This window comes from Homalodisca vitripennis, chromosome 4 (genome assembly GCF_021130785.1).
Source record: "Homalodisca vitripennis isolate AUS2020 chromosome 4, UT_GWSS_2.1, whole genome shotgun sequence".
Classification (NCBI taxonomy): domain Eukaryota; kingdom Metazoa; phylum Arthropoda; class Insecta; order Hemiptera; family Cicadellidae; genus Homalodisca; species Homalodisca vitripennis.
Genome location: NC_060210.1, coordinates 170,738,305 through 170,760,863, shown reverse-complemented (window position 1 = coordinate 170,760,863; position 22,559 = coordinate 170,738,305). Strand labels below are relative to the sequence as shown.

Genomic DNA, 22,559 nt, shown 5'->3' with positions numbered 1-22,559 from the left:
TTTTAAGAGAAAGAGCACTTAAAAAAATTACTCCACTATAAAACATGTTTATTTAAAGAAAAATTAAACTAAATACAAACATAAAAAGTTTAGATTGATATTTTAAAAATTGTAAAAGTTATGATGTTTTTAGATAGCAACATTTTTACTTTCTGTGTTATTTTACACTAAACATCCAATTAATCGTACAAAATTACTATACAGTTTTTGCTGTAAATTGGTTTATTCTGATTGTTTATATATACAAAATTAATAGCGCTTAAAAATATTATCGCAGTAGGATTTTTACCAAGAACGTCCGTATATACAGAAGTTGGTATTATTTGGTAGTTTTCACAACGGCCATATATACGGATGTTGGCATTTCTCAGTAGTTTTTCGTAATGTTCGTATGCACTAAAAGGGTTAAATCAATATCAGCTAACCATATACATACCTCTAAAGTGCTAACTTTGTCTATTTAAATAGCTGTCTGGTGGTATAACTATGAAGTGTCTTAACTTCGGTTTTAAGTGTACCAAGCTAGAAAATACATAATCTGTGTATAAAACTACCCTTTCATATTTTTAACCCTTTCTGATGCCCTAACTACCAAAACTAGTGTAGCTGATGATCAGTTTCTTTCTTAAGAAAAATTCCTCTATCAATTTCAACAAAAACAAGATGTGTGCATACTATGCAAAATAGCTCTCAGCTCCAAAGATTACTTGAATAATCTACAAGTAATACTGCTCATATTTTTTTATGTTTTAAAATATTAATAATGTAAATGATACTGTTTAAAAATAAAATTATAAAACCAATTAATTACATAATTTTTCCGAATCGCTTAATACACTTAACATATCTTCTTTTTAATTGTATTATCTGAAACAGGTGATTTAAGACTCTTTTATCAAGTTCAGTGTTATGACGCATTAAGATCCCATGTGTATAAAAAGATATGTAATTGATGTCTAAACTTTCCAGGTGTCTAGAACTCACGATCAAGACGCTGATGCTGATCTGTGGAGGGAGGCTAATTTCTTTGGACGTAAAATAACTCGCTATATATGTTTAAGTAAAACGGAAGGAATTGCTGATTATGTGGTTGAAAATATTGGAGTTATTAATGAAAAAGAAACTCCTCCAGATGGTTACTGCCTCATACCTCGGACAATTGATTCTGGTAAATATCTTATAGCTTAACAATAATTGTATACTGATTAACAGCAATTGGTTTGAAGAGAACAAATACGAGGTTAAGTGGAAAAGAGGTCTAAAATAATCCTAACTTCACCTCAAAAGAAAATAATTTTTCGTTTCAATATCATGTAGAAATTTAAAAGTATGACAAAGTAACAAGTAGAACAAATTCTCTCTATCAAAAACTAACATTTAAATTTGTGGTACTAGAGGTCTTTTGAATATAAATCACTTACTTAGAATTTTTATATGGATGTTTTTGGTATTGTATTACTATACAGCGTGCAATACTTGACACACTGTGACACTTAAGAGCTAACATTCTTGTCCGGACGGTTTTAAAACATTCAGCATTGATCACGTTTTGGAGCTCTTCAAATCATTTATCTTCGGCGTGTAATTTTGTAAAGATTTGAAACCTTTCATTTTTAACACTGATTTAAATGAACAGGTAAACAGTTGATAACTTGGTTAACAACCTCTCCTGACCATAAATTTGAATAACTATTGTGCAGAAAAATTGTGATTTATAAAAAAATTAAATCTTAATCTAAGTGAATAAATTAATTAAACAAAATCTGTTTGTGTTATCAGAGCAAAAAGCATGGCGCAAACGTCAAATGTGTTACCGGTTGACTAGGCGGAATCTTGCTCTTTCAGCCGTCACAGACATTATATTATTGGGAAGAGCAAAAAAGGCACCAGAGGGTTTCTCTCTTGCTGGGTAAGTAGCTTTACAAACTTATAATTGTTGTTATTAGTTGTCAATAAATGGTATGGTTCATTGTCTTAGTTTTAGTGTGCTGGTATTAAATAATATTATTTATGAAATTTATTAATTGTTCGGTATATTTTTCCTTAGAGATATAACATTTCCTTTTGTATATAACATTGCACTATTGCAATGTTCTTCAAATGATAAAGTCCTTTGAAAAAATTAATTAGGATTAAAAGATTAAATGTTATTTGATCTTGTATTTTATATACTCAATTATCTTATATACAACATAAGTTACAATGGTTTGAATTAGGGAATAGTACATGTCTTTTCTTTGTATGTTGTGTATTAATTTGGAAGACTTCTAAAAAGTCTTCATAAACTAATAAGATGACTTAACAGCTAGAGAATATTTCAAGAGTATAGAAATTCTACAACCTTAAGTTTTGGGGCAATATAGTATGTAACAAAATTGTATTCATTGTGGAAAAACATAATATACAAGGGCTATCCAGAAAGTAGATTAAGTTTTGATATAGACAAAAAACAAAGTATAAGAAAATAAAATGTTATTACATCACATTCGCAAGTGACACTAAAATACTATTTTTTTAAAATTGTCACCATACAAATTTAAACACTATCATAGCGGTGAACTAGTTTTGAAACTCCAGCATTATAAAATACTGCTGCCTGAGACTTCAACCAGGTAGTCACACCCTCTCACAGTTTCATTTCATCAATAAAGCGCTGCGTGGAAAGCCATTAGTGGAAACAGGTAGTGGTCGCTGGGTGCAAGGTCCGGATTGTAAGGCAGTTGTGGAAACACCTCCCACTTAAAAGTATCCAGGACTTCTCGAGTCTGATTTGCCATATGTGGTTGGGCATTGTAGTGCAAAAACAAAATTTTCAAAATTAACTTTCCTCTGTGCATGTTTTGTATTGCTTATCCTAACTTTTGCAAGGTTTCACAATACCTTGTAGAATTTATGGTTGCACCATGTTCTAAGAAATTAACAAGAAAAACTCTTTTGGTGTCCCAAAAAACAGTTGCCGTAATCTTCTGTACCAACAATGTTTGCATGTATTTCCTTGTGTTTTTGGGGGAGTGTGTGTGCCCCCACTCCATAGACAGTAATATTGTTTTGAAATAGATGTTTTTCCTCAAGTCTCATCTCCTGTAATGATTCGATCAAGCAGCGAGTCACCATCTTTTTACTGTCTAAAAATTGTCAATGAAGCAGCCATACACTGATTTGTATAGGTTTCTGTATTCTTGTATTTTCGGTACCCATCTTGCAAAAAATGTATGGTAATCTAACTTCAGCGTAGCAAATTTGTGTAAAGAACTCCTTGAAATTTGAGGAAAACTAAATGAGAGTTCTGTTATTATGAATCTGCGGTCTTCTTTTTTCTCATTGACTTAAGAAACAAGTTCATCAGTCACAATGCTTGGCTGTCAACTTTGTTTATCATCATGCAAAATAACTTCAGCCATTTTTAAACGTAATGCACGACTGACGCACTCTTATCCTCAGTAATTACATCATTCTCTATAGACTTCACAGATTTGGCGATAAATCTCAATCGGTTTATTGTGCTCAGGCAACAAAAGCCATATTAACAACCGCACTTCACAGCTTATAGAATTTTCAATTGCGCCACACATTTTAAACTGCTATTGTAAAACAACAAGGAGCAACAGTAACCTCTCACTAGCACAGCCGGATACCCACTGAACGGATAAACGCCCTGACACCAAATTGCCATGCCCCTAGCGACTACAGAGCGAAACGTAATCTACTTTCTGGTTAGCCCTCGCAAAATATTATGTGATAAGGCTTTTCAAGCCTATTTGTAAAATACTAGAAATAAGTCATGTCACACCCACACTTAGAGTTTTACAAAAAAACAACATATATATGAGAAAGGTTTTTAGAGTATTGTCATATATAATAGAGAGAAAGGAACAGATGAAAGAATAAATTGATTAAAGGAGTGCTATACTCTCAATTGATAAGTTTTACAATCAACATGCACTTGCATTTTGTTAAAAGATCATGTACCAATTAATATCAGAGTTTAGAAATAAAACGTTTAATAAATTATCAACTACAGTCATTGTGCTATACATTGTATGCATAATTCATTTATGGTACGTGCATTTTTGTGAATATACATTTTTATGAATAAAGTTATATGAAATTTAAGTTTGTGTTTGTATATATTAAAACATTAGGTTTCTAATGAATATGAGTGACTAATTTATACTGGTCGATTGCTAACCATTGCTAAGGCGTACGTTTACCTCTTTTAAATTAACTCTTGAGTAATACAGACTGTACATATAACATACTTTGTAAAATTATTATTCTCTTAGGCTAAGAATAAAAATTCAGCTATAAAATATAAATGTTGCTTAATTTATAGTTAAAATAACTTAAAAATATACTATGCTACTTTATTATACACATGTCTTATGACACAACATTTTAATACAATATTATTTCTGCTGTTAAAATAGTGGTTGTGGTAAAACACCCTGAGCTCCAGGAGACAATGCAGAACGTGTGCAGTGTAACAATACTGTACATTAAAGTTGTTATTCAGTATTTAAAGTGTTGTATGACACAACATTTTAATACAATATTATTTCTGCTGTTAAAATAGTGGTTGTGGTAAAAACACCCTGAGCTCCAGGAGACAATGCAGAACGTGTGCAGTGTAACAATACTGTACATTAAAGTTGTTATTCAGGATTTAAAGTGTTGTATGACACAACATTTTAATACAATATTATTTCTGCTGTTAAAATAGTGGTTGTGGTAAGAACACCCTGAGCTCCAGGAGACAATGCAGAACATGTGCAGTGTAACAATACTGTACATTAAAGTTGTTATTCAGGATTTAAAGTGTTGTATGACACAACATTTTAATACAATATTATTTCTGCTGTTAAAATAGTGGTTGTGGTAAGAACATGCTGAGCTCCAGGAGACAATCCAGAACGTGTGCAGTGTAACAATACTGTACATTAAAGTTGTTATTCAGGATTTAAAGTGTTGTATGACACAACATTTTAATACAATATTATTTCTGCTGTTAAAATAGTGGTTGTGGTAAGAACACCCTGAGCTCCAGGAGACAATCCAGAACGTGTGCAGTGTAACAATACTGTACATTAAAGTTGTTATTCAGTATTTAAAGTGTTGTATGACACAACATTTTAATACAATATTATTTCTGCTGTTAAAATAGTGGTTGTGGTAAAAACACCCTGAGCTCCAGGAGACAATGCAGAACGTGTGCAGTGTAACAATACTGTACATTAAAGTTGTTATTCAGTATTTAAAGTGTTGTATGACACAACATTTTAATACAATATTATTTCTGCTGTTAAAATAGTGGTTGTGGTAAAAACACCCTGAGCTCCAGGAGACAATGCAGAACGTGTGCAGTGTAACAATACTGTACATTAAAGTTGTTATTCAGGATTTAAAGTGTTGTATGACACAACATTTTAATACAATATTATTTCTGCTGTTAAAATAGTGGTTGTGGTAAGAACACCCTGAGCTCCAGGAGACAATGCAGAACATGTGCAGTGTAACAATACTGTACATTAAAGTTGTTATTCAGGATTTAAAGTGTTGTATGACACAACATTTTAATACAATATTATTTCTGCTGTTAAAATAGTGGTTGTGGTAAGAACATGCTGAGCTCCAGGAGACAATCCAGAACGTGTGCAGTGTAACAATACTGTACATTAAAGTTGTTATTCAGGATTTAAAGTGTTGTATGACACAACATTTTAATACAATATTATTTCTGCTGTTAAAATAGTGGTTGTGGTAAGAACACCCTGAGCTCCAGGAGACAATCCAGAACGTGTGCAGTGTAACAATACTGTACATTAAAGTTGTTATTCAGGATTTAAAGTGTTGTATGACACAACATTTTAATACAATATTATTTCTGCTGTTAAAATAGTGGTTGTGGTAAGAACACCCTGAGCTCCAGGAGACAATCCAGAACGTGTGCAGTGTAACAATACTGTACATTAAAGTTGTTATTCAGTATTTAAAGTGTTGTATGACACAACATTTTAATACAATATTATTTCTGCTGTTAAAATAGTGGTTGTGGTAAGAACACCCTGAGCTCCAGGAGACAATCCAGAACGTGAGCAGTGTAACAATACTGTACATTAAAGTTGTTATTCAGTATTTAAAGTGTTGTATGACACAACATTTTAATACAATATTATTTCTGCTGTTAAAATAGTGGTTGTGGTAAGAACACCCTGAGCTCCAGGAGACAATCCAGAACATGTGCAGTGTAACAATACTGTACATTAAAGTTGTTATTCAGGATTTAAAGTGTTGTATGACACAACATTTTAATACAATATTATTTCTGCTGTTAAAATAGTGGTTGTGGTAAGAACACCCTGAGCTCCAGGAGACAATCCAGAACGTGTGCAGTGTAACAATACTGTACATTAAAGTTGTTATTCAGGATTTAAAGTGTTGTATGACACAACATTTTAATACAATATTATTTCTGCTGTTAAAATAGTGGTTGTGGTAAGAACACCCTGAGCTCCAGGAGACAATCCAGAACGTGTGCAGTGTAACAATACTGTACATTAAAGTTGTTATTCAGTATTTAAAGTGTTGTATGACACAACATTTTAATACAATATTATTTCTGCTGTTAAAATAGTGGTTGTGGTAAAAACACCCTGAGCTCCAGGAGACAATGCAGAACGTGTGCAGTGTAACAATACTGTACATTAAAGTTGTTATTCAGTATTTAAAGTGTTGTATGACAGTAACTTACTGGAAAAATATTACATTTTCATTCTTTAAACCCCAGGCAAAAATTTGGAACATATTAAATGTAACATTAACTCAAAACATTATCATTGTTGCATGGGGTCCAGAGTGTTATATGGCAATACCTTATTGGCAAAAAAAAAAAATTTAGATCCTGAAACTATATAGGACAGAGAGCAATACAATTCTTGCTTTGATAACTCGGTAGGACGACATTTTTCCAATCAAGCATTGTTATTATTAACAAACAAATTACAAAACTTTGACTTAAAAGAATTGTCTCTTGCTTTAGTCATTCAATTAGTAGACTATTGTATCTAAACACATACCAATTAAAAAATATAAATAACACACCACACTTTATTAAAACTCAACAGTTTAATGCAGTAGGGCCTATTCATGCATTGCATCTCTAAAGCCATTTTACACACTTGCAAGCTCTGTCTCTTGCCCTGTAACAGTGAAACTCACAGGTTTAACAACAGGTCTGCAAATGACTTTAACCTGCCTTTTCACAGAACCACACTGTACTCAAAGAAGCCGTCTTATGCAGGAGCCAAATTTTTTAACCTACTTCCTGGAAAAGTAAATAATGGTCCTGCAGATAGAATCCGCAGAAGACTTTGGCAGTGGGTAGCCGAGGATCCACTCTATAGTGTGAAAGAGTTAAAAACATTGTTATTTATTGTAACTGACACCATTATCATCTGGATGTTGATGAATGAAGATTTCTGTACCAAAATATAGTCATTTAACTCGATACTTAAAAATAAAGTTAATCTTTAATAAAATAATATTAGTGACTAGAGGCAATCCAAATCCAGATGGTTTACCGAGGTTAATAAATAGGATTGGTCAACAAAATTCACCAGTGATGTGCTATATTGGACATATCCCATCAATGATACTTTCTAGGTTTGGCAACAAATTGTGCTTCAGCTTGCGTGTTCCAACAGAATTCACCAGTGATGTGCTATATTGGACATATCCCATCAATGATACTTTCTAGGTTTGGCAACAAATTGTGCTTCAGCTTGCGTGTTCCAACAGAATTCACCAGTGATGTGCTATATTGGACATATCCCATCAATGATACTTTCTAGGTTTGGCAACAAATTGTGCTTCAGCTTGCGTGTTCCAGCTAGACTCCTATGCCCAGAAAAATGTACAACAGAAGTCTCATTGGAACACTGTTTACAGCTCGATCCTATAAACATACTTAGAGTGTAACAATAATCTGATTCTTTCTTTAAGTTGTTATTGATGATGGAAGGTTTTAAATAATAATGGGTTTTCGGACATTTGTCATCTTTTATATGTTACAAAATGAATAACAATACATTTTGAGGATTGAAATCTATGTTCGTCGGCTGTAAGAAATTTAATGTATAAAAAGTATACAGGGTTAAATAAAAAGTCTGGTGACCCCCGACTAATATTGTAAACGGCTCACACGAGAAAAACTAAACTCGCCACACATTTATGTTATATTATGAGGTACTTTTTGGGCATAATTACTGCTTCATTCACAAACCCAAAATGGGGGATTTAGGGGGCAGCTCAAAAATTTTTAAATGTAAAGCCCCATCAAGTGACCTGTCATTTTCAAGCCCCTGATAAAAGAAAACAAACAACGCAAACTAGAGGTCTCTATCTTAACCCAGTAAAAAAATGACTGCCAATTGAAAAATTGTATAAGCCAGAATAAACTACTTACAACATAGGAATAACTAACTTTTGGGACAGCTAAAACTGTCACTTTTAAGCACCACTCAGTTGATCTCTCATTTGTTAGGTATTTAAAAGGCAAAACAATCTCAAAACGAAGTATGGGTTTAAATATCAAACCTAGCAAATAACAAAAGTTTAAAGAAATATTGGGAATTTCCCTAACTGCAGGAGGACTACATTCCACTAGTTATGAACTTTGTCCCGAATTATCTGTTGTTTTACACTAGTCTTATCATTGTTTCATGTTGTCAATACCATCAGTGTCTTGCCGTTACTGACTTGAGTCACATTATGCCTTAATTTTATCATGGAGCTAAGCGAACAGGAACGTATTACATTGTTAATGATGCGTGGATATGGTGATAGAAATTCGATCATATGAACAAGTGATAACATTTATTTAATGAAAGAATTCGATCATATGAACAAGTGAGACATTTATTTAATGAAACATTTCCTGATAGAAACCCTATATCAAAATCTGCTGTTGAAAAAACAATTAAACGTTTTGAAGAAACACGCTCAGTGAAGAATCGGCCTAAATCTGGAAGACCGAGGATCAGCAAGAACTGAAGACCATTGTCTGGAGGTGTTGATGTCTGTGTTGAAAACCTGCATGTGTCAACAACTGCTTTGTCAAGAGAAGTGGGGATTCCTCAGGGATCCGTTTGTAAGATTTTACATGAAAATAAATACAATCCATACAAAATTCATCTTGTACACGAGCTGAACGAAGATGACTTCGATCGAAGGGTACAATATTGTGATGAAATGATGAGCAAAATAGATAACCAGACATTAAACTTAAATAATATTGTATTCAGTGACGAAGCAACCTTCATGCTAAACGGGAAGTAAATAGACACAATTCTCGTCTCTGAAGTGATGTTAATCCTTACTGGGTGCAAGAACAATACACACTCAACATCCCGAAAAAATTAACGTTTGGGTAGGTATGATGGGAGGACAAATTATTGGACCATTCTTCATTGAAGGGAACCTTACTGGTGATGTGTACTTAGGTATGCTCCAACAACAAATAATTCCCAGCAATCCAGGCATCCAGACATGATTTTGAACAAGTTTGGTTCCACAAGACGGAGCACCTCCACATTATAGCTGGCAAGTCCCGCCACTACTTGGGATAATGTTTTTCCCAAATCGATGGATAGGTAGACGTGGGTTTATTGAGTGGCCCGCCAGATCACCAGACCTGTCACCACTCGACTAGTTCATGTGGGGTTATGTCAAATACAGAGTGTACAATACAAAGCCACGAGATATTGATGATCTGAGAAATCGAGTTGTACAGGAAATACATGGGATTTCCTCAACAAACATTGCAGCGAGTTGTATCACGTGTTTACACCACACTAGCGCATTGTGAAGCCGCTGAGGGGAAGCAATTTGAACACTTCTTGTGAAATGTTAAGCCTGGTAAGTAATGGCCAAGAGTATCTGCTTAAAAAAAATACATAACGATGTTAGAAAATTCTTATTAAATATCTCTTCTTTTCCTTTATAGGGAACAATACAAAATACGGGTTTCATTAGAATTCTCCACTTTTCCTAGTTTTGTACCTTTTATGAATACCTAACAAATGAGAGATCAACTGAGTGGTGCTTAAAAGTGACAGTTTTAGCTGTCCCAAAAGTTAGTTATTCCTATGTTGTAAGTAGTTTATTCTGGCTTATACAATTTTCAATTGGCAGTCATTTTTTACTGGGTTAAGATAGAGACCTCTAGTTTGCGTTGTTTGTTTTTCTTTTATCAGGGGCTTGAAAATGACAGGTCACTTGATGGGGCTTTACATTTAAAATTTTTTGAGCTGCCCCCTAAATCCCCCATTTTGGGTTTGTGAATGAAGCAGTAATTATGCCCAAAAAGTACCTCATAATATAACATAAATGTGTGGCGAGTTTAGTTTTTCTCGTGTGAGCCGTTACAATATTAGTCGGGGGTCTCCAGACTTTTTATTAACCCTGTATAAAACGTACAACATGCAGCAATGGACTACCACTAAAGAAGTACAAATTTTAAAAATGATCATATCCGACAACACCTTGAAGTCCGGACAGGAGAAAATGAACCCAGGTGTTGTCACAGCACATAGGAGCACAAACACAGGTCCCACCCACACAAGTGATAGTGATCACTAACAAGAAAATCAATGCTAGCATTTTTCTGTGGTATCACAACGTGCTACATGAAACAATGAGACAGGAAGGAGATGGTCGTATGGGGGAAGGGTAAAGACAGACGTATGATAATTATTTTAGCATGATGAACCAGAATAGTAATAATTGAATGAAAAGTGTAGTTCAAAATATGCTGCACCTCATCAAGTGCATAATTGGCCTGTTTTGCCACAGTAAACGTCTTACACTCTTGTTGCTTTATGTACTATACTTTATTTCTGTAATGTTTCATTTAATGATAGTTAATGTATAAATTTCTATAGATATGAGTGGTGTTGTGGGGACGAAACTCCCACAAACTATAAAACTCAGGAATTATGTAAAGAATAATTATAAGTATTTCACATTTATGTATTTATCAAGTCTTTATAGAAAAATGTTTATATATTTTTATTTTGGGTTTGAAGTAGTAATTTACTTGATTTTATATATTTTCCAAGTACCCTTCTAGTCCGTTATCACTAAACTTGTCCAGCCATGTACAGTATTTCATCTTAATCTTGATTTTAAATATTAAAACCTATTTATAAAAAATATATTTCTGTTTCAGTGATATCAATGGTGTGTTACTTTGCTTTAAAACAGGACCTATACACCAACCCCCTCCAAGCAACACTCCTCTTCTAGGTTACAGGTGAAGAGTAGAATGATAGTATTACGGAATTGTTCTAGTTCCATATTAGTACTGTAACACCAAAAAGTGTTAAATACAAGTGATAAGAATAAATCACTCTTATAACACTTTTATAATTATTATTAATTGTATGAGATGTAAATTTTAAATTTAAAGAATCCAAAGATGGATTTCTATGCATAGCATAGGTACATCATCCTGACTGTATCTACTGTCATTAGTGTAACTCACTCACTATATACTTAGCAGTGAAGAGTTAAGGGGACCCAGTAGCATGGTAGTTGAGAGACCTACTAAGCATGTAAATTGACGGTCTTTGATGTAAACTTTTCTTAGACAATAATAAAGCTAATTGAATGAAATGTTTACCACTTTTGTGTTCATTTGTACACTGATATTTACAACTTAAAGTGTTTAATGTACATACATGAATTTTTTATTTGATATTTTAAACTTTTTAAGGTTAATAAAGGTTAGTTTGATTTATAATTTATTTAAATAATAAATCCTGTGTTAACCCTTTGGACCCAAAGTAAAGATATGTGGGGACCAAGAAAATAAACACAGATCCCCAGGCAGATGTTAACAGTAGAGTACTATTGTTAATTTCTTTTATAGTGTAGTAAAATTACTACACTACAATTTGGGTTACTGTACCAAAACTCAAGTTTTGAAAAACAGGATATTCCAGACATTTGCCATTGTTCAGTGATACAAAAAATCATATCAATCGTATCACTGAACAGTGGCAAATGTCCGGAAAAATCCTGTTTCCTTCATAATCCATCCATCGTCAAAAACAAATCTCAAACAAAAGACTATAGTACTTCTCATGCCTGGAGCTATTTAATAATTTCATTTATGTATTCTTTTATAGAAATGTTTATTTCTTTATGATTTGGTGCCCAAATTGTATATTCAACTTTTCATAAAGAAATAAAAAATGTAAATAAGTGAATTATTTTTAGAAAATATTTTTACAGTTACAGTAACTGAATCCAACCAAGAACAAATAAAAACATACTAGTAATTATACAGATAAAATAAATAATGCATACATTCATCTACTATTTATCTACATAGTCACTTGCTTGTGTACATGCAAGAGTTATTACATCTAATTTGATGGACTGAACATATTCTGATTATCTTCGTCAAGGTAATATTTTTTTAAATGGAATAATCTATGTTTTTTAAGTAAAATGATTAGTGTTATTAGTAAATTAAACTAAATGTATTGTAGTACAAATCACAAGAAAGTTATTTATTAGCACATAAAAAAACCATTATTGTATGTAAATCTACTGTAATAAACCGATATAATGAAGTACATTAACTGATGGTAACTCTGTGTTTTATTTTTCTAATCATAGCTTTGAAATGTTCAATCATTATTAAACCAAATATTATTGTCTTATATAAGTTTTTCATATCACTCCTTTTCCTATTCAAGAAGTTGTGATACTTCATTAAAAAAACAATTTAAGTATCTCTTACTACATATTGATATTTCGTAAATGTGTATCAGCATATGAACACCATATTTTAGTATTTAGTATAATTCCATCAGTATGATATATAATAATTGAAATCCCTTTGCTTATTCTATTACTAATATTATGTAGTCTTGTTGTTAATGACAAAAAATTTTGTTTTCTAGTTTAAATCCCCTAAAAAATGGAGATTTACGACCAGCACCTCGAATACCCATCAGTTGCAATGACGATAGTTCTCCTACACACGATTACGAGAACTTGATCCGGCCAAAACGACCAGCTCCTCCTCGCCCACCACCAGCACAATCCGTCTACAGCACCATTGCAACGTATCATGGTAAGTCCTCCTTGACTAGATGTCTTCTAGAATGCTTCACATCTGTACTGCAGAGGAGAATCTCTGATGCAGTTATACAAGGCAAGTCAATTGCTCCTCCTTGTCCATTGCCAGCATAGTGTATCATAAACCAAACAAACACAACAAACATTACCCCATTTTTTAGGTTTAGAAATAAATCCTCCTTGACTAATTTTATTTTAGATTGTTTCACATCTGTACTACAGAGGAATCATTGGTGGTGTTCTATAATAAAAGATAAAAACATTTAAGTTAATAAACAAAATAGTGCATGTGTTGGACAGTGTCGGGTAGCTCATTCTTGTGTACAAAATGTAATAATGAAGGTTTTCATGTTTTATCTACATCATATTAGTTAAGTAATCTGTGTTTGATTGGAGTGCCTGCACAGAATGATCTTTAATTTGAAGCAGGTAAGAGCAATTTTAAACGTTAATTTATTTTACTGTCTTTTTTGTTGTTGTAGAATTCGAAAGAATTAATACTATTGTGCTCCAATTTATTTTTGTGGTCTATGTAATTTTTCAGAGAGGTTTGAATTAAAAGGTTTTTGAAAGTTTATTAGCATTTGATTATTCTTATTGCAATCATTCTGATAACTGAATTTCCTGTAAATCTTGTGCATTTTCTTTGACCACGGCTCTCAGAACCCATAATCACCATAATTAAAAAATTATGTTTGGGCTTATGCACTATTATGCGGACTTATAGTGTAAAAAGAACTAAATAGTCACAGCAACTACTACAAAATTATAGAATCTAATATTGAAAGAAAACGAATACACAACTGCTATCACTAGGTAATTACTACTACAGGCCGTCCGGAACAGATGATTTTGTTACTTCTTCATTACTTAGTATACTATAGTAATTGCTCCACTTTTGTGAACTATCAACTTTCTCTCCAAGCCCCACAATAAGATAAGTGTATAATGTTCAATTGCCTGATGAGATGCAACGCTCAAATAACCTTTTGAATATTTTGTCCGGTAATCAATCTGAAGGCTCTGATGGTATTCTGAAAAAGAGTTGTGTAAACAGAGCGCTGCTTGCCGTTTTACAGAACACCCAGTCAATAAAACTCATTGAGAAGTCAAAATTATTCCTAGTATAATAGTTTCCAAAAAACTATTGGCTTCCTCCTAACCTTTCCTAAATTTTCAACAAGTTCAATTTGTAATCTTGGATTAGCCACAGCTTATAGAAAATTTCTATTTTTTGTGTCAAAGCTTATGTTTTATAACTTACAGGCAGAATCACAGCAGTTGAAAAATTAATGCATTCTTTCTCAAACTGTAAAAGTTGTTTATCAGTGACATTCCAATACTCACAAACATATATCATGAGCCAATCATCCAGACTCCATAAATACAAAGCAATTGTTATAGAAATGCAGTGGTTGCTAAGTTTTATTTACATGAATCTGAAGTAAATACAACGGGGTGCTGGAAATACAAGTACTATCCTTTGGTTATTCACTTGAAACAAAATAATTGCTTAAAAATCAATATAATGAAGTATTACTTTTTATTCACTTCACCCAATAATTGGTGTCATTTTTAATAGATTCATACTAAATTGATACAGATTATTTAACACTTGGCTTGCATAAGTTAGTTAGCAAGTCTCAGCCAATAAAAAGTTTGTCGATAAAACGTCTGTACACAATTTAAGAGTTAGGTGATAAAATGGAATCATAAACTTGTTTACGAACATAATTTCTAATTTATATAAACTAAACCAAATCCACTTTTTATGATTATTTTTGTCTTGTAAGATTTCAGGTTGATGGAGTTTTAAATTTATTATAACTAATAATGCGTTATCAGTTTTTGATATTTTGAGATAACAGCTGCACTGGGAGTGTAACTTTCTTTAGATTATTTCGGGAGGGAAAGTGTTTGTAATAAAAAAAGAATATACAATGTATATTATTCTTAAAAAACATTATATATTCTGGGAAATGCTGCATACATTTGTTCTAATATGTAAATTATTTGTTGCAGGCCTAGAAGGAATACCATTTATAATGAATGCAAAATTTAATAGTGAACCGACAACAACAATAGTAAGTGTATTTAAACATCTTTCAGTATTTAAGTATTCTATTCTATTCTATTCTATTCTATTCTAAATGGTATGTATGAGTTGCTTTAAAGAGTTTTGTTATAGGCCTCTATCGTAATTTTAGCACGCTGTTACACATCCTTTGAAAAATGTATACACCACATTTATTTTCATACACCCATTCACAGGTAAAGAAAAAATAATCACTAAAATTTTATATGCGTCACGGTATGGCCTGGGCAGCCATCTCATGCGTAGTGATGGCTCACTCCTGACCTCATGTGTATGTAAAGTATACAGTTTATGACAATTTTTTTAAGAATAAAAGTTTTATCTACATTTTTCTAATGTCTTCCCCACTGACAAAAATCTCCGACCAAATAAGTAAAATCTTCCTCATATATTTTTTTTAAGAATAAAAGTTTTTTCTACGTTTTTCCAATGTCTTTTTCCCCACTGATAAAAATCTCCGACCAAATAAGCAAAATCTTCCTCTTAATAGAATTTTTTTAAGTTTAGTTTTGTTACTAATGTTTATAGTCAGCTGTAATAACAATGTAAAGTAAACTAATCTTTCTAAAATGTTTATCATCATGCCAATATACTTCTGTTCAAGACTGTTTTTTTCGTTGGTCTGAAGTCTGAACACATTTGTAGTTAGTTGTTAACAAATATACGAGGTTCTCCAGAAAGTAACAGACATTTTGGAGGAGGGCTAAAGCCACCATCTTGAGGTAAAAATATTTCTATACTTAGTATTCACCGAGCTATGGTAGGAGGCAGTCTGTAACTCTCCTACATATCTCACTGTGGCTAGTTTAAATGTGCAGTGCAATTGAACATCCTAACACTTGTAAAGTGCTTTCAGTAATAAGGTTTTTGTTCAAAAAAATTATTAAATTGAGTGAAAGCCATCGCCAAGATTCAAGAGTGAGACAATGGTGTATATTGATTTTAAAATTGACCACACCAATGTTCACAACAAGGAACATTGTGGTTGGCCTAGCTTGATCACTGATAATTTTTGAGGAAAATCAGTGAAAACAATTCATGAGAATAGTTTTATAATCATTAGACTTTCTTAAAATTTAAGATACTGTTGATGTCCATGAACGAGGCTTGGCAATCAATACTAAAAGTATTATTAAACATTGTAGAAACAGTAGAAAATATAAAACAAGTGTCGGGGAAAATTGAGATAAAAACTTCTTATTCACAATAATGTACTGTATGTTCACACATGGCAATCATATCCAGCAGTTCTTGGATGATTCTGGATGGGGAGTGTTTGATCATGCTCCATTCAGGCCAAATCTAGTGCCAAGTGACTTTCACCTCTTTCCAGTATTGAAGACCTGATTCGCAACTCAGCCAAACTTCACGCCGGCATTAACCTGTAGTTAAAATCTCAGATGGTGGATTTCTTTAACGTTGGAAGGGAATAAAAAACATTTCACTCTTGTAATATCATCAAGCAATAAAAACAAACAGACGCTATGCCAATAGTATTTGACATTTAACTTCCATGTCTTCCAGCTTAATACCTGTTAAAAGTAAAAAAATAACTGCACACAATCTTCTTGAATATCTTTGACACAACACCAACAGAAATCTTCATAAAATTGTAAAGTTTAGGGACTCATTTGAACATTTTTAGTTAGGCTCTAAGAAGAATTCTGTATGGCTCAAGTGAACTATTTGAAGAATACTGCCTGACCCTAACTACAATAATTTACTATAATCTTGTGCATTGCTAAAGTTCAAAATCTGCCATTTTATAATAGTATAAGAAACAAGTAGTCTAAGTTTATTACTTTAGATTGATTTGTGATAAGTATTTATTTTTTTCAGTCGGGGATTCCTACAATAAAGGCCAAAACACAGTTGGAATTAGATAAAGAGGTACGTCTACAGTAGAATAAGTTTATCAATAAGGACCTGTGGTGGATTTAAGAAGTCCATGATCACAGGGGTCATAGACCCTCAAACATTTTCTAAATATATATTAGACTTTGTATCTTTTTAGGTGAATGAAAAGTGTACATGTACAATTTCATGGTTTTTAATTAGAACCAACATAATAGAACTTAAGATTGTTCCACCACATTCGCATATTTGGAATTATCTCAGGTACTTTTTGGCACATCCAGCAATGCTCAGCAGTTTTCGATGGTATGAGAAGGTTTTTTCAGCAAGAAAGTTGTAAATAATAAACTAAATTTTGTCTTTTATTTGAAGACGTTCTTTCTTAACATGTCTAGTTTTTTTCAAAAATCTTGATAGAAGAGAGTGGCAAAATTGTCGGGAATGCCTGTGTATGAACCCTAACGCCCTTGGTCGTCACATCAGCAGTTGGCACTTTGTGTTTTCTGTAGTTTGATTGCTGCATTTAATAATTTAAAATTGTAAGAAACAATATGGGAAACTATGATGAATTATTACACTTGCCATTAATGTTAGTTCACTTATTACAAAATATTTTAATATTTATTTAAAAAATACAGACTAGAAAACATTATTTTTAGTTTGTGGTAATCATAACATTATGTTGTATTAACTATTACACGATATAATAAAATGTTTTAGCAATGTATTTAAGTTAGCGATTTAATGCCTTGAAAATGTTATGGTTTTGCACAAACATGGTTTCTGAGTTTTGTAAAGAAAAAATGGTTTAAAACTCTTGGAAGTACGATATATAAATGTTACAAAACAGTATATTTAACAAATATGATATTTATACTGTAGTTGTACATGATTATTTTCATCTTTCTGCTTAAAATAGTGATTATATATATATATATTTTAGTAATATATAGATAGTATATTTAATATATATTTATATATATCCAAAAGAATATTTCATGACTAAGTTATTTCAATAAATCAAGGAGAATCTTTACAGTCATGTGATCTATTTTAATAAATCTACTTTTGACGAAACTGCGGAACATTTCATGTAAAATACAGGATGGATTTTAGGTGTGTATGGATCTATTTAATTGGATGTTATGCTAACGTTATAGAAGAATGTATTTTAAATGTCAATTAAGTAAAGTAACAATATATGGATAAATATAGAGAGCTTTGTTAGGCTCAAATACTTATACAATGTTCAAAATCAAATTTATTATACTTAAAAGTAGTTTTAATAACTATTATTGAATTTTAGTTTACAGACAGCTCAGTGTATCTCCCCCATATAAATACAATAATATTTACACTGTGGAGATACTATAGTAATAACAAAATGGAAAATAAAGAATAATTTTGTATTAGAGAGGTTGCTTATATACAGTAAACATTACCATATTTTTAGCTATACTCACTAATATAATTCTAAATTAATTGTAATTTATTTCACTCTGACACAAAAAGTATGATAATTTTGACTTTACGGCCAAAGATGCCCACAACTGGTCAATAACTTTATATTATTGCAATTTCAAATTTTCATAATGCATATTTCAGTTGTCATAATGCAAAACAGAAGTAGTAAGATGACTAGAAAACGCACATGGAGGAGAGTGCCCTGCTGTTAGTGCAGTCATTGAAGCATTATTGCTCCAAATTTCTTTACTGTGAACCGAATTGCATACAATTTTGGAATTAGGTTCATCTTACCCTTAACTTCAAAAGTGAAAATGATTTGAACTTTTGCACGTAAAATAAGTGAGCTGTATTGCAAATAAGAGGAGCATCTAATGTTTTTTCTTTTAAATCAATGGGTTTCATAAGTGCCATTTCCACCAAAATTAAAATTAATCGTATTCAGCCTAGAATTGACTTTATTATGAAGAGTTTGATAGATTGTATCAGTTTGGCTGCTTCAGGACATATATTTTTCAAAAAAGTCACGATTTAAAAATAATTTCCAATTAAAAAAAAACACCACTTTTCATAATATCTCAAAAATGACGACAGATACGTATAAAAGTGTAGGGATTAAAAATTTAGGTATTTTTTTGACAAACAATCTGGTTTTTTTTTTTCCTTCAAACAAAAATTGACGGAGATATAATTGTTTAAAAAGCGCGTGGCAGCGCAATCACAGCCTCTCTTAAGCCCTTTAACGCTTAAACGTTTGAGAAAAATGTTTTTTACTATATATTGCAATACAGGATGTTGTAGCTCTCTTAATTACCTTTACAATGTTTTTTTTATAAATTGTGATAGCATGAAAATTGAAGGAGTTATAGTCCAAAAACTTATCATATCTTTTTCTACTTAGTAACTGAAAATGTCAGAGTGTGAATATTTGGAGCAATGTGAAAGTACGCAGTATAATAGAGACCCAAAACTATTGTAATGTGTATATATATACATAATATTGCTCATATATTTTGGAAACGTAGGCATGAATACATACCAACGTTCTTATATGTATAAATAACACATTTGAGTGAATTTTATATAATTTGTAAATATTTTATTCAATAAATGGCAATTTTTTACTCTAAATTAAATTATTTTAAAATATGTAATCATATATATTTACTGTTTTAATTTAGGGGTAGTTTTAAGGGTAGAAAAGCTTAAGAATATGATAATCATTTTCGAGAGTGTGGAATAATATTTAAATCCTTTTAATTTTATCAAAAAAATTTTTTTTCAAGTGGTAGTTTTCAAGGGTTGAATGGGGGTTAAAAATTTGATAACTATTATAGAGAATATAAAATATTACTTACTCTAAACTTACATCTTTTTATGTCATACCAAAGTATTTTTTTGTGATTTTTTCAATTTAGGGGTTGTTTGCAAGGGTTGTAAGATTTTCAAGGGGTTTAAAATGATTTTAGTATGAGGTAATTGTGTTAGAAAACACTTTACAATTTCACCACTTACTGTTAGACATGTTTTCTAGCGATAAAATGGCTCAATGTCAATTTTTCCATTAAGGGGTTGTATACACCCCTTAAAAATAATAGGCGGAGTTCAGATCATTTTCACTTTTGAAGTTAAGGGTAAGATGAGCCTAATTCCAAAATTTCATGCAAATCGGTTCACAGAAAAAAATTCGGAGGTAAGACCGTATTTTTCGCTTCAATGACTGCACTATGTAGGGTGGCTCACTCACCATATTTGTTTAGACGTCACTCATCAGTCCAAGATACGTTTAGATTCAGAGGCTCCTTCTATTATATTCAATTATTATAATCCCCTCGTGTTTGTGGAAGTGAGATCTATCTGAGATGTATTAAAGTACTCAAGTCTCTCACATGATAGAAAATTCAATTTAGGAACTTATGTAAGTAAACCTTTAAAGTAAATTTTGTCACACTTTCTTTGTTTTAAGAAATATCATAATATAATATTCTTCTGAATTACAAATTGGCAATAGTTATTAATTCTGCAAATTTGTCCAGAATTAATTGTGCTGTAAAATCTATTTCATGATTACAAAAAAGTCAATTTTAGGCTCCAAAATGCGTAAAAATGTGTTATAAGATGTTTGTTTTTAATTTTTACATCAGACTCTCTGATTACCTGGTGGATAATCAAGACCTCCTCCTCCCTCCTCACCCCAATAGTGATCCATCCTCAGTTTATGCTAAATCCACCCCTGAACTTATCGGATATATTTCATTTTTATTTTTATAAACCTCTGTATTACAAAGTTTATAAGTTATTGTAAAAGGGTTATTTCTCAACCATACAGTGTCTAATCATGGCGTAGAATATGTGCTGTGGATTTTTATGTGTGATAATGAACAATAATATAATTAGTTTTGAGCATCAGACATAGCAAGGAAACTACTCTTATTTAGCATATATCTGTTAATACCAAAATTCACAGAAGATAGTCAAGTTAAATGGTGAACCATGATTACAATTCAATAAAGGTTTTTCCAAAAATCTATTTATGGAACTATCAGGATTGTGTCCTTAAATAAGTGTTGTATCTATAATTCCATATAACTTTTTGAATTCTTGATTTATAAAAAGATATGTATATTTCTGTTTCAGTACGACTATGACTTCCGTCTTGAACGGCAGACGTAATAACTACTGTTACTAGTAAGGAGTGGACTTTAGACATTTTGTACAGATATTTTGTTGTCAGCAGTAATTTTATTTTTGGAGTTTTTACAATTTTATCTACTGTAACTATATTTTTTACCCAATTTAAATTAATTTATTTTCATTAAGTTGTCATTTTTCAGATTAAGTGATTGGCTTACAATTTAGTATTGTTAACTATTGCCTTGTTACCAGAAAATAGCATGAATGTTTTATTATATTTATTTGGTTCTTGTATATTTTGAATGTCATTGCTTTATAATACTATTTTATTCTGTACCACTTAGTTTATTGCAAGTTTAAAAAATAATGTTTTATAACATGCTGTAATTAATGGTTCTAGTCTTCAAGTATAAGATGGTTCTAATAGAAATGTAAATATTTTTTATCAATTTGAAGATAGATAAGTACTTTTCTGCCTGTTAACATATTAGATTAATTGTGTCTTGTTAGATATTTTTATACAGTTGTACCTCTCTAGTTGACTATGCTGTATATACAATTATCAAACAGTAAATCATAAGTTACTTTGCAGTATTGTTATTTATCCAGCTATAATATTTTATTTTATTTTTCAAAGCATTATTATTTTATTAGAATAACAGTATGTGAATAAAAACTGATTAGGATATTTAATTATAAACATTAGAGTAGAATATCCAACAAACTATATGTTGATTGTTTATGGGTTCTGGAGTTACTTAGACATTTCTAAATAAATTTTGATTTTGCTAGCCAAGTTAAGAGATGTAACAAATAAGTAAGTATTATGATGTAAATATGCAGAGTAGAATCAATTCTTTTATACTATTATGATTATCACATAATTAATATAAACCATAATATATTACTAAACATTCACTCAACTGGATTAAAGAATCAAATTCACTTAAGTTAATTATACTTAGTATTTTGTTGCAATATTGGTTAGTTATTTTCTTTTTTGTCATAATAGTCCAGTTTAGTTGTGTCAGATTGTTGGAATTCCTCACTGCCATATATCTTTTTAGGCAGGTTATGTTTAAAATATTATTTGAATGCAAGTATTTTAATTAATCACGGACCTGTTTATCTGAAAGGCTATTTTTCTCTCTTGTGATAGAATATGTATGTATATTTTCAATTTTTTCATTTTTATATTACAACTGATATTTTTTATTTTAATAGGATCAATTATATGTTTATGCGTATATTTTTATTATAATCATAATCATCCTTTTAAATTTATGTACAGTATCATACTGTTGCAAAGAAATATCAAATAAAATATAATTTATAAATATTGATTTTTCAAATCGTGTTGTTTTTG

General features: G+C 31.4%; 1 protein-coding gene across 2 annotated transcripts in view; it reads left to right on the top strand.

Annotated features, from left to right (window-relative positions):
- LOC124360604 (multivesicular body subunit 12B) overlaps positions 1 to 21,784 on the top strand; it is a 29,630-nt gene extending 7,846 nt beyond the window's left edge. For both annotated transcript variants that reach the window (XM_046814353.1, XM_046814354.1), the window contains exons 3-9: positions 970 to 1,168; positions 1,780 to 1,909; positions 11,225 to 11,308; positions 12,969 to 13,141; positions 15,169 to 15,230; positions 17,081 to 17,131; positions 21,197 to 21,784. In XM_046814353.1, the coding sequence (XP_046670309.1) occupies positions 970 to 1,168; positions 1,780 to 1,909; positions 11,225 to 11,308; positions 12,969 to 13,141; positions 15,169 to 15,230; positions 17,081 to 17,131; positions 21,197 to 21,232 (735 nt within the window). In that variant the 3' untranslated portion in view covers positions 21,233 to 21,784. The remainder of the gene's footprint in view (positions 1 to 969; positions 1,169 to 1,779; positions 1,910 to 11,224; positions 11,309 to 12,968; positions 13,142 to 15,168; positions 15,231 to 17,080; positions 17,132 to 21,196) is intronic.
- The last annotated feature ends 775 nt before the right edge of the window (positions 21,785 to 22,559 follow it).